Genomic DNA, 12,635 nt, shown 5'->3' on the forward strand with positions numbered 1-12,635 from the left:
CTGTTGTGATGGCCTCCTCGCACCCCATCCTGGAACACAGCTGCCATCATCCCCCCCTGCGCATGTACATATATACATATATAGATACATTTATAATATATATACGGCCTATATTTATATTTATATACCTTGTCTCTTTCCCTACAGTTCATTCAGGGCCAAGCTTACTCCAGCCTCAGAGGTTAGGCTCCTGAGTGTGTGAGATTCTGCTGGGAAGAAGCCCAGGCGTCCCCAAGTCAAGCTTGCTCTTGGTCTCTTGCCAGCGCTATGTCACTTTTCCTAGGGAGATATGAGCAAGCATCCAGATATGGCGCTGACAGAGCAAGGAAATGATGACATTCAGCTCTAGCTTCTTGAACCAATCAGTTTACTGAGATTACAGTACTCTAGCGAGGGGTTACTTACGGGAAAATAAGGGACTCTCAGGTAGTCACGTCACTGCGAAGCCCCACCTCAGCATGGGTTGTCACCCATGGAAACTACATCCCTGTAATTCACACCCCCAGCCAATTTTCTACTTCCTATACCAAGACCGTGGTGCGGCTGGGGAGGGGTCAGGGTAACAAATCTCCTGTGAGGGCTTGGTGACCAGCTTCCTACCAGGGACTGTTAATAACCCTCCAACCACTGCACGGGCTTGCACGTCACGTCACTGCCACGGCTGAGGCCAGTGTAACCTGTGTCAGCACTGCCGAATGATGGTGATGTCATGCTGGACTCTGGACAGGCTACACTGTTAAGCACCATGTCTGCTTACATGCACCCAAGAGCGGGGTTCTGTCGTCACCCCACCTTACAGATTAGGAAAGAAAGGCTCAGTAAGGTAAAGAGGCTTGATTGCTTATCTCAGAATGTGCCAGAACTTCAACGAAGCCTCCACACTGAGGCCTGCAGGCCTACTCCAGTCTCCAAAGGCCTGCTGAGTCTAGAAGAGGCACTGAGGGCACGTGGCTGACAGACGGGTCTGTGGAAGTTACCTTTAAAGTTAGAACACCCAATAAAAGCGGCTATCCCCCAGCACTCACTCTGAGCACCTCACAGACTGCCTTTGCATTCTGACACTTTAAACTTTAAAAGATATGCCTATTTGTGTTACATGCTTGCTTACATTAATTTATGTAAACTACATGTATGCAGAAGCCCATGAAAGCTATTAAACTGGAGTTGAGGGTGGTTGTGAGTCACACACCGGTGCTAGGAACTGAACTCAAGTTCCTTTGCATGAGCTGCAGCAAGCACTCTAACCACTGAGCCATCTCTCCAGCCCTTTTTGTTTTGTTTTAAAAGAACAGGCAGAGAAGGTCAGGAATTACTACTGGCACTCAGCAACGAAAACACATGTAACCATGTATGGAAGCTCACACTTGTTACACCAACAGCCGGCCATTAGCATCAGGAAGATCATTAGTTTGAGGCTAGTCTGGGCTATACAGCAAGCTGCAGATGCCTGAGCTACGCCGTGAACTCTCAAATCCTCGCGTTTGTGGAGTGCTCTCTCAGAAGTACAATCATCAGTTGGCAGACTCAGAGGTAGCCACACACCCAGCTCACACTCCAAGCGCATGGTGTCACCAGCTCTGACCCTCACAGAAAACAAAGGAAAGCAATAAACCCACGTCCTAGGAAACAAACACCTAGCTGACGTGAGGGGTAATGCCTGTGGTTGTACAATACCCTATAACCGCTTCCAGAGGCTGCTTAGGCTGGAGAGCAGCCTGTCCTGTCTTATGGTCCTTGGGGTTGCATGTCCGCCCACTGAACTAGCCTCAGCCTCCTCTCTCGGAGATGATGCCAAATACAGTGGTTCAGAACCGAATTCCTTAAGGACCAGACCTGCAGCAGTTCAGGGAGACATTCTTGGAGCTAGTGGTTCAGGGAAGACCAGCTCCATCCTTCAGGATCCAGGACTACTGCCTCAGGAGAGGCAGTTCCAGACTGAGACTTCCCCTCCTCTTCATAGGTAAGGCTACCGGCCTGTATGTTGCCTACAGCACTTGATTCAGCACTTGATCCAGCTAGCCTGGTCCTGAACAGTAGGCCTGGCCTGCTGCACCCGACGTGAAAGAAGCTGCAACTTTTAACAGTGCTCAGAAGCAGGGAGGAGGGTTGTGAGGGGACACCTTGAGACCGAAGCTACCGGCCATCAATTCTGAAGTATCTAGCATAGTGTGGGCAGAGGGCTCAGCCCCCAACCTAGGGAGGAACCAAGACACTGGGGCGGGGGGCAGGAGTAGAGGAACACATGGACAGCGAGCAGACACACACCAGAGCTGGACTTGAGGGCTGCTGCCCTGCCTGAATTCTCTGTCCTTGCCAACCTTGTGTGGACTTTGAGAGTCACATGAATGCAAAGCCAGGTTCTGTGTGGGGTACTTAGCGCATCAAGTCCTCACCTGTAAAAGGAGATCTATCTTCCCCAAATGAAGTTGGAACCAAGAGCAGTGACTGGCCACACCCCTGCTGCTCTCTCCTGCTCTCAAATTGGGGAAAGGTTCAACCCAACACCAGCTCATGTTACTTTGGAGGTACTAAATCTTGGCTTGTCTAGCAAAGTTTTCCAAAAGTATAAAAAACGAGGTCTGGACATGGAATAGCTCTGTAATCCCAGCCCTTCGGAAACAGGATTTCTGTAAGCTTCAAGAGCAGCCACGGTTACTCAGCAAGAGCTTTTGTTTTGGGTTTTTGTTTGTTTTGGGGGGCGTGTTTTTATTTTGTTTTGTTTAAAAAAAAAAGTCGGGTGTGGTCACACACACCTTTAGTCCTCGCACTTGGAAGACTGGTCTACGAAGTGAGTCCTAGGACAGCCAGGGCTACATTGGGAAACCCTGCCTCAAAAAACAAAAGCAAACAAAAAAGAACATGGAACAAGAAAGGACCTGTGCAGGGGGGGTCCCTATGTCCTTGTGAAAATCTTCCTGAATTAGAATACATTTAGGTATCCACACCTAGACAGCCTCACCCCCTCATCCAATACCCCTGTAACATGATCATCCCTGTTGCGTTCGCGACAATAAAAAAGCAATCCCTAACACCTAACTCAGCTCGGCGAGCCTTCTGGAGAGCAGATATCCCACTTTGAAGATGTTAGACTGTTTCTATTAAGGTGAAAACTGTGCCTTTGCAGTCTAGTAGCAACGTGGAGGTGGGGAACATCGGACAGGTCGCTTGGGTAGACTATGCAGAGAGGGGTTGGGGACCGGGTCCCTCGCTCCTAGCACAGCAGAAGTCTGCACGCGTGCCTTGCGGCGTGCGCACCTGCTCTCACTGCTTCTTCGCGGCCCCTACCGCCGGCCGGCTCGCTCGCCCGGCCCGAGAACCTCGTCCGTGGCGTGCGGCGTTCTGAGCCTGCGTCCGCCGCGCGGCCAGCTTTCTGCCACCCGGACATCTCGAAGGCTGAAGTGCCGCACTACAGCCGCCGCTAGGGCCCGACTCTCGCGAGAACTCCCCGGGCCACCCTCGCACCTTCCCTGACTCCTCGGGGGGGGGGGGGGGGGGATTGGGAGGAAGTTCCGGAGAGCCGCGGCGCGCAAACGCGACACGCCAACCTTGCGCCAGCGCGCCGCGAGTGCGCAGGCGCCGCCACTCTGCTGCTCTTCCTCGTCCCTGTGCCTACATCGGGCTGTCGGGTCCTATGTCGCGCCGGGCCCTCCGGAGACTGAGGGGGGAACAGCGCGGCCAGGAACCCCTAGGGCCCGACGCCTTGCAGTTTGTCCTCCGTGATGACGATGACGCAGAGGAAGAGGGACCCAAGCCGGGGCTGGGTGGCCGGCGTCCCGGGGGTGCAGGGAAGGAAGGAGTCCGTGTCAACAACCGGTTCGAGCTGGTGAGGAGCTGGGCAACTGGGGGGGGGGAAAAATTGGTGGGGGCATGACGTCATGCGAAGGGGCATAAAGTTGGGTCTGGACTGCAGTCCGGTGGGCGGGGAGAAGGGACTGCGCCGCATCGGGGAGGGCGGGTCTTCAGCTGGGTGGGTGGGGTGATGAGGCCGAGCCGAATCGCAAGTCCGGGAGCCGTCGAGGGGCGGTGTTTCCCAGCCTAGATCGTGCGGAAGGTGGGATAAAAGGCCGAGCGAAGGGGCTTCTAAAGTCTAGCAGGGGGTGCTGTCAAGGGTCTGAGTGACAGGACTTTGCTGCGGTATAGGGCGTGTCCCAGGGCAGAGTCGAGAGACGTGATGTGACGTAGGGGCAAGCCAGGGTCGTGACGTCAGAGTGGGCGTGGCATGACTTCGGAGACTTCTAAGGAGAGGGCCACTAGGGATGGTGAGTGGGAGGTGGGGTTCACTTGGGTCTAGGCTTCACTGAAGGAATAAGGTTGTGCTACCTAGGGCGGTGCGATAGTAGGGTAGGCTTGGTTTCGTATCTGCGACTTGAGGGAGGTCTCTCTTTTACAAACATTTCGGCTTATTCGTCATTGCCCCAGCTAGTTAGCTGTATCTTCTGTGTGTCCTGAGTCCCGTGCTTTGTTTATTTCTGACTGACCTGGGTCTGCGGTTTCATATGTGTTTGAATTATGATTCTGACTCCATGGGTAGGCAGGCGGTGTGTCTGTTTTGCCCGGTTTGTATCTCCAGCGTGCACATATGGTAGGGCGTCAGTGGCCATTTTCCAGAGAGTGTAGTTTTGCAGTGAGTTGTCCCGTGTCCTCCTCAAGTCGCAGATAAGAAGCCATGCCTAAACTATATAGCGCCGCACTAGACAGCACTACCCCAGCTGTCCCCAGCTTTTTGTCAGTTAGCAGGTTTAAAAGTTCCTAGCTTTTAAAGATACTGAAGAGTGTGGGAAGTGTCACAGACGTTTTGGAAGTTTGGTTCAGAGATCGTTAATTTCCGCAGTAAGGAAAGGGAGGGGTCTGTCCTGCAGTCTGTGGTGGTAATGAAATAAGTCGCTCCTTGGTACAGCCAGAACTCTCCTAGCTCCTCTGACTTTCCTGAAAGTCAGCCCCATTCCTACCGTTTCTTGTCCCTATATTATAACTGTTTTATTAGGTTTACTTGGGCTTATCATTTTTTCTTTTTCACATAGGCAGACTTTCTCTGTGTAGCCCTGGCTGTCCTTGAACTTAATCTGTAGACTACTTTGAGGTGCTGTGTCTCAAACTCAGAAATTCACCTACTTCTGCCTCCCCTAGTGCTGGGTTCAAAGGAGTGTGCCATCACTTCCCAGCTGGGTTTAACTTTAAACACACACACAAAATAGGAAAATATGGGGCGAGAGAGACGGCTCAGTGGTTAGAGCACTGACTTTTTCCAGAGGTCCTGAGTTCAATTCACAGCAGCCACATGGTGGCTCACAAACATCTGTAATGGGATCCGATGCCCTCTTCTGGTGTGTCTGAAGACAAGGACAGGGCACTCGCACACATAAATCAATCAATCAATCTTTAAAGAAAATAGGGAAATACAAATAACCGTATGTGTCCGTGGCCCAGTTCCCGTGAGGCCACGTGCCGGTAATGTAAGTTTACTCCAGTTCTGAGAGGTGATTTCAAAGCAGAGCCTAGATCACATCATTCACCTGGGTGTTGGGATTCCTCCCCTGCCAGCAGCTGGCTTGAGCTCTCAGAGGCCTTAGGCATCTGAGACCATTGGCCCTAAGCATTTTATAGCTCTCCTGAATTCATCCTGCACTTTGTCTTCCCTGACTCTTAGCAGCTTTTACCTGGAGCCTCAGCTTCCTGTCCTCTGCTTCTGCCACCCTCTGTCCAATCCCTGGTCCCTGACACTCTCTCAAACTGGTTAGTTGCCTCCTTTTTGGATGTCAAACACCTGACTTTCTTGCCACCTTTGGGGCCCTGGCTGCTGACAGCTCAGCTGCTTCTTTCTTTTTCCGTCTTAGCCCACACTCCTGAAGCAGGCAAGAGAGGGCTGGAGATCCAGCCCAGGGATGAAGAGCCCTTGCTGCCTTTCCAGAAGACTGGGGGCTGGGACAAGGGAATCACCTACAAATGAAAAGCAAGGCTCATGGTGTAGAAGCCAGATACAAAGGGAAACAGTATTTCCCAGGCCCCACCTTTGAGCGTGAGCAGTCAGCTGTGATCATGGCCCAGGTTCTTTTCAAGGCCTCTGGAATGTTCAAAGCAATGTCGAATATGGGTTTCCTGGCTTACGTCTGGCAGACAGTTCTCTCCTTCAAGCCAGCAGGGGAAGAATCCAACAGTTGCCAGTTAAGAATCAAAATGCTCTGTCCGCCAAAATCTTTGCTTAGTTACAGGGAATGAACATAAGAATGTGAGAAAGTTATTAACATTCATAGAGTTTCTTCTTTTTTAAGATTTATTTATTTATATTATGTATGTGAGCACACTGCAGCTGTCTTCAGACACCAGAAGAGGGCATCAGATCTCATTACAGATGATTGTGAACCACCATGTGGTTGCGGGGACTTGAACTCAGGACCTCTGGTAGAACAGCCAGTGCTCTAACCACTGAACCACCTCTCCAGCCCTTCGTAGAGATTCTAACAGTGTCTTGCATCTGTACGGTGCTGGGGTGGACTGAGACCCCTTTATCTGTTTCGGGCCACAAGGAGCCTCCAGCACTGCTGCTGCTGCTCAGTCTGTCCTGAGTATAGTGATGCTCTCCTTTCCCGGCAGAGGACAGCAGCCAGGTTTGTGCCATCTGCTAGACAGTCTCCCCCGCCCCCAACCGACCTCCTCTTTTTCTAATCTTGCTCACTGTCCAGCCACCCTGCCCTCCCTCTGCTGTCCCCTCTGGCTGCAGTCCCCTCTGCTGAGACACCAAGATGAGCCTGACTCACCTCCTGTGGGCATGCTCTACCCTCCTGTAGTTTGAGAGTCTGGACAGACACTGAATGAAAGTTTGGGGCTGCGTGAAGACTGCTCGAGCTCGTGAGTGCAGCCTGTAGCATGTGCTGGGCATGTGATCAGCACTCAACAATAGAGATGTGTGCTGTTGGGAAGGGGCGGGCAGAGTTCTGGAAACACGAGGCTGCAAGTGGTTTGTTTGATACATTCTTAGGGGCCGATGGGGAAGGACACGGGGTAAAGATGGCCTAGGGCCACGCCTGACTCTAGATTAGAAACTGTCTGTATCATTTCAGTCGGAAGAGTTTCAAAAAATCAGTTTCTTGCTGGAAGTGACAGCTCACATGTTGAATCCCTGCACTAAGGAGGATTTCTGAGTTAAACGGCATCTTGGCCTACATAGCAAGTCCTAGGCCACCCAGGGCGACATACTGAGACCCTGCCTCAAAAAAATCTACATAACAAAGTGCATGGAGTATGAATTTGACATTTCCATCTGTGTAAACTGTTCACGCCTTTGACATCTGGTATGTGCTCTCGTGCCTGGCCCCTTGCTCAGAATATACTTTTGAATTTATTCATTTCTGAGTATTTATTAGTTCTTTTTTACTACTGAATAGTAAGTAATATATTCTGTTTGTTTGCAGGGATGGGGGTTGAACCCAGGGTCTTAGGCTTGCTTTACATTGCTGTTTGTTTATATGGCACGGCCTGGGCATGAGGCTAAACTAGTCTACATCATAAGTTCTAGGACAGCCAGGGCTACATAAAGAGGTACTGTCTCGAAGAAAACCAAAATAAAAACATATTTGGGGGTGGGGAGTGGGATAAGGGATTTATGGAGGGGAAATGGGGAAAGGGGATAACATTTGAAATGTAATTAAAATATATTCAGTGAAAATATTTATATTATATATAGACCTTGATAAATATATACAGTATATCGAAATATATGCTTAACACAAATATATAAGAAATATAAATATTTAAGCAAGTATAAGATAAAGTAATATAAAATATATAAGTAAATGTATTTAATATATGTAATAAAATATATACATTACATAAACACTTAAGTAATACAAACATGTATATCATAAATTCATGAGTGTTTGATATATGTTTATATTACTACATATTACTTATATATAAATATACAAGTAATGAATATATTACTAATATGTTTATAATATATAATGTTTACAATATATTTATATTACTTATATATTTATACATACTGTGTATAATATGCACATATATCTTAGTCAGGGTTTCTATTCCTGCACAAACATCACGACCAAGAAACAAGTTGGGGAGGAAAGGACTTATTCAGCTCACACGTCCACATCGCTGTTCATCACCAAAAGAAGTCAGGACTGGAACCCAAGCAAGTCAGGAAGCAGGAGCTGATGCAGAGGCCATGGAGGGATGTTACTTACTAGCTCACTTCCCCTGGCTTGCTCAGCTTGATTTCTTATAGAACCCAGGTCACCAGCCCAGGGTTGGCACCACCCACAATGGGCTGGACCCTCCCACCTTGATCACTAGTTGAGAAAATGCATTACAGCTGGATCTCATGGAGGTATTTCCTCAACTGAGGTTCCTTTCTCTGTGATAACTCCAGCTTGTGTCAAGTTAACACACAAGCCAGTCAGTACAACATACATATAAATTCAAAAGAAAAAAGACAACAAATTTAAAAAAAATTGACTCAGTTGGGTGTGGAGGCACATGGAGGCTAATGTGGAAGGATTGATGTGAGTTCAAGGCCAGCCTTGAGTATGTAGTGAAACTGTCTTTAATAAATAAATAAATTGGATGGGCTGGCAAGATGGCTCAGCGGTTAAGAGCTCTGGCTACTCTTCCAGAGGACCTGGGTTTAATTCCCAGCAGCCACAGGGTGGCTCACAACCATTTGTAATGGGATGTGATGCCCTCTTCCGGTGTGTCTGAAGAGCTACAGTGTAGTCACAAAATAAACAATTCTTTAACAACAAGAAGTTGTAGCAGGGAGTGCTGACACTTGCCTTTAATTCCAGCAGAGCCAGAAGCAGACAGATCTCTGAGTTTGAGGCCAGCCTGATCTGCAGAGGTAGCTGCGGGACAGCCAGAGCTACACAGAGAAACCTGGTCTCAGCAAAACCCAAACTAAGCAATGAGTGAACTCGCACTTTTGTACATCACAGTGATTTTATAATTTTAGAACATGTAAACCTCATCTAAACCTCATGAGCAGGATTCCCCCACAGCTGCAGAATATGAGGGAGAATCACATGGCTGCCCTTCTGACACTAGTTCCACCTGTAGGGTTACTCAGGGCCACCTAACAATGTGTTCGGTAGTTTGTGAGAAATACAGAACTCACTTTGTTCTTACAGTAGAGAAGTCTGGGCTGTTGTTTGTGTATAGGTGACACTTTTCATTGTGACACTTCTCACACATTGATTGTGTGGGGGGCATTCCCAGCCTGTTTGCGTTGATTGGTGGAGTTCACTGAAAGGATCTTTGCTCTGCAGCTCCATGCTGACCTGGATCTGCAGTGCTCCAGGTTGGGTTACTGTGGACACCCACCTTAGATGTGTTGCTGCCATCTGACTTGGCCTCAGGGTCCCATAACTCCTCTGCTCAGTGTGGGTTGAAGCCTCAGGAGAGAAGACATTACTGTGGGAAATTACCAGAGGCTTAGATGTTAACTACTCAGAAGTCAGAGTAAATGCCAGGCCTTTATTTCCATAGGATGAGGATAGTGATGGGCATCTAATTTTTAAAAGATTATTATTTTGTGTGTATGGATATGCCTTGTCTGAATCACAGGTGTGCCTGGTGCCCACAAAGGCTTGAAGAGTGCATTTGATCCCTTGGAACTGGAGCTATAGGTGGTTATGTGGGCACTGGGACTCAGACCCAGGTCTTGTGGAAGAGACCTGTGCCTCCAGTTCCTGTTGATGGTTTTTTGTCCTCCAGCTGGTGAGGCTGTCCTTAGCAAGGCTTGCACAGTGAGAACTGCTGGAAAGCAGTGAATGTGTCAGCATTCTGTTTGCAAGAGATTTCAGCAGTGAAAAAGGAAACTGTTTCCAGGTGCTTGGTCACTTCTGCCCTACGGTTTGTGACCGTGCCTGATCCCCAGATACATAATCGTTCTTCACAAAGACCAGTTCTGCTGTCTTGTGCCAGTGCAAATGTAAATTCTCCCTACAGCAGCACTCCGACAGTGAGTGTGCTACCTTGGGAAGTCTTGACAGTTAAAAATAGTTTAGTGAAGCGGGAGTTGGCTCTGTAGACAGGAGCATTTGCTGCTCTTCCAGAGAACCTGGGTTTGATTCCCATCATCCACATGGCAACTTGCAGCTATCCAACTGCAGGGCTATGACACCCTCCTCAGATCTTTATGGGCACCAGACATACACATGGTACGTATACATGCATGTAGGCAGAATACCCATACACATAAAGAAGAGAAGAAATTAAAGTTGCCCTTGTGTGGTACTCAATAAATGGGGTCACTGTGGTTTGGGGATTCTGAGTGTCATGCCTCAAGATGATGTGTCTCTTCGGTTCACGGACTATGCCAGAACTCATTCACCGGCTCAGCTGGTGCTGCGTGGATCAGCGGCTGTCCTCTCACAACCTCATTCCCACCCATTCACAGCCCTCTCTGTTTTCAGCTGGACAGAGTCTGTGCACTGCCCTGTGGGGCTCAGTTGCTTTTATCTCCTTCTCATCCTTTTTTCCAGATAAACATCGAGGATCTTGAGGATGACCTTGTGGTAAATGGGGAGAGGTCTGACTGTGCCCTGCCAGACTCTGTGTCATCAGGGAACAAAGGAAGGGCTAAACATGGAGACCCAGAGACCAAGCAAGATGGAGATGCAACCAAAGCAGGGTCCCCGGAACAGGTATTGAGGATCAATCACATGGTGATGGCATGCCAGGGGAGTCCCAAGGTGCTGGGCACATGGATCCTGTGCTACCGGTTTCTTGACTTCTGAATTTGTGTTCATCAATTATATGGTTGCCCTGAGGAACCTGGATGGGGTTTCTGTAGAAATCTGAAGACCAGTGGTTGCCTCAGGGATGCTATACAGAGTCCACCTGCCTCTGTTGGGAGTGCCTGTGCCTGAGGAGAGCATGCCTTTTCACAGGGCTCGGCTACAGGAGATTCTGTGGGAGAACCGGGCCTCAGCGTGGGCCACCCTGGCCCGGGGAGCCCCATCTTCAGGGTCGGTAGAGCACAGCAGGGAATGGTAGCCAAAATGAAGACAGAATGCCAGTGTCCAGGTGGCTGGGTGGTCCTGTGTGCTGTCTCCTGTAGGTCATGGGAAGCCTCGAAGCACATGGGGCAGGGCTATGAGAGAGGACCATGGTAGGTGTTTCTTATGCCAGAATGTGAGTGGATGACAGGACTTGAGAGGCCTAGGAGAGACAGAGGGGCTTGGGGGCTGGGGTTGCTTATGTTTTTGTTTATTTGTGTATTTTCTTTATTTATATATTTATTTTGGGTTTTTGAGACAGGGTTTCTCCGTGTAGCCTTGGCTATCCTAGAACTTACTCTGTAGACCCTGATAGCCTCAAACTCAGAGGTCACTTGCCTCTGCCTTCTGAGTGCAGAGATTAAAGGCATGTACCATCACTGCCCAGCTTAAATTTTTATTTTTATTTTTTATTGATTTTTTTAAAAAATTCAGGTCTCACTGTAACCCTCACTACCCTGGAGATCTCTCTGTAGACCAGGCTGGCCTCAAACTCACAGAGATCCTCCTGCCTCTGCCTCCCGAGTTCTGGGATTAAAGGTGTGTGCCACCAGGCCTGGCTGTTGGGTAGTTCTTACTGTTCATGATTTTACTTCCTTCCATTGACTAAAATGTCTCTTCCATTAGTCTAATGCAAGTGGCAAACTCCGAAAGAAGAAAAAGAAGCAGAAAAATAAGAAAAGCTGCACAGGAGAATCCTCGGTATGTTGTCAAACGGTCTGGTTCCTCTGCCTGAGCCTCACTGTTGCTGCTGGCACCTCAGGCTGGCCCTCGGAGAAAGTTTCCATATATCAAGCCCTCTGATAGCTTCCCACAGAGGCGTAGCTCAGAGGTCAGGAGCAGAGGGAACGAGAACTACAGATCTGTGTCTGTTCCCTTTGCTCCCTGGTTATCAGAGCCCGCTCTTGGGCTCTAGGTTTGAGATGTGTGTTCCTTGCTCAGCAGCCCCTGTCTCATCCTGATGTTAAATTGGTCTTTAGATGGTCCTGTTGCTGTTTCATTCCCCATGTCTTGCCGTTAGTTCTGGAAAAAGTCAGCTTTGCTTCTGCCAGTGAGCAGTCACGACTCAGTTTACCCAAGGAGGTGGTGCTTTGGCCTGTGATTTCCAGGGCCCTCTGAGTCTGTGATTCCAGCTCTAATGGATTTCTTTAGTGACACATGTCTGTTTTGAATGTATGTGCAGCGTATGGTGACAGGAAGTAAGTCAGCATAATCACTCTTTTCCAAAGTAAATCACTCTGTCACTGGTGACATCACATCGTGAGTGAAGAGCCAGGTGTGGTGGTACACGCCTAGAATCCGAGAGTGAAAGCCAGCGCCGTGGTTGACAGGTTGTTCTGGCTTTTAGGAAAATGGACTAGAAGACATTGATCGCATCTTAGAGAGGATTGAAGACAGCAGTGGACTCAGCCACCCAGGCCCCCCTGCGCTGAGCTCCAGGAAGCACGTCCTGTATGTGGAGCACAGGTACGGTCCTGCCCTCACTCTGAGAGAGAAAAGCAGTATTTAAAAAGGCACACCTTTAATCCCAGTCCTAGGGAGGCAGAGGCAGGCAGATCTCTGTGAGTTTGAGGCCAGCCTCGTCTACAGAGTGAGTTCCAGGACAGCCAGGGCTGCACAGAG

The 12,635-nt window shown here is 49.1% G+C and overlaps 1 protein-coding gene across 3 annotated transcripts in view; it reads left to right on the forward strand.

Annotated features, from left to right (window-relative positions):
- Positions 1–3,512: 3,512 nt before the first annotated feature.
- Positions 3,513–12,635, forward strand: part of TCF25 (TCF25 ribosome quality control complex subunit) — a 32,043-nt gene continuing 22,920 nt past the window's right edge. For all 3 annotated transcript variants that reach the window (XM_080937262.1, XM_080937263.1, XM_080937261.1), the window contains exons 1-4: positions 3,513–3,823; positions 10,497–10,658; positions 11,640–11,714; positions 12,361–12,479. In XM_080937262.1, the coding sequence (XP_080793388.1) occupies positions 3,632–3,823; positions 10,497–10,658; positions 11,640–11,714; positions 12,361–12,479 (548 nt within the window). In that variant the 5' untranslated portion in view covers positions 3,513–3,631. The remainder of the gene's footprint in view (positions 3,824–10,496; positions 10,659–11,639; positions 11,715–12,360; positions 12,480–12,635) is intronic.

Source organism: Micromys minutus, assembly GCF_963924665.1.
Source record: "Micromys minutus genome assembly, chromosome: 24".
Classification (NCBI taxonomy): Eukaryota; Metazoa; Chordata; class Mammalia; order Rodentia; family Muridae; genus Micromys; species Micromys minutus.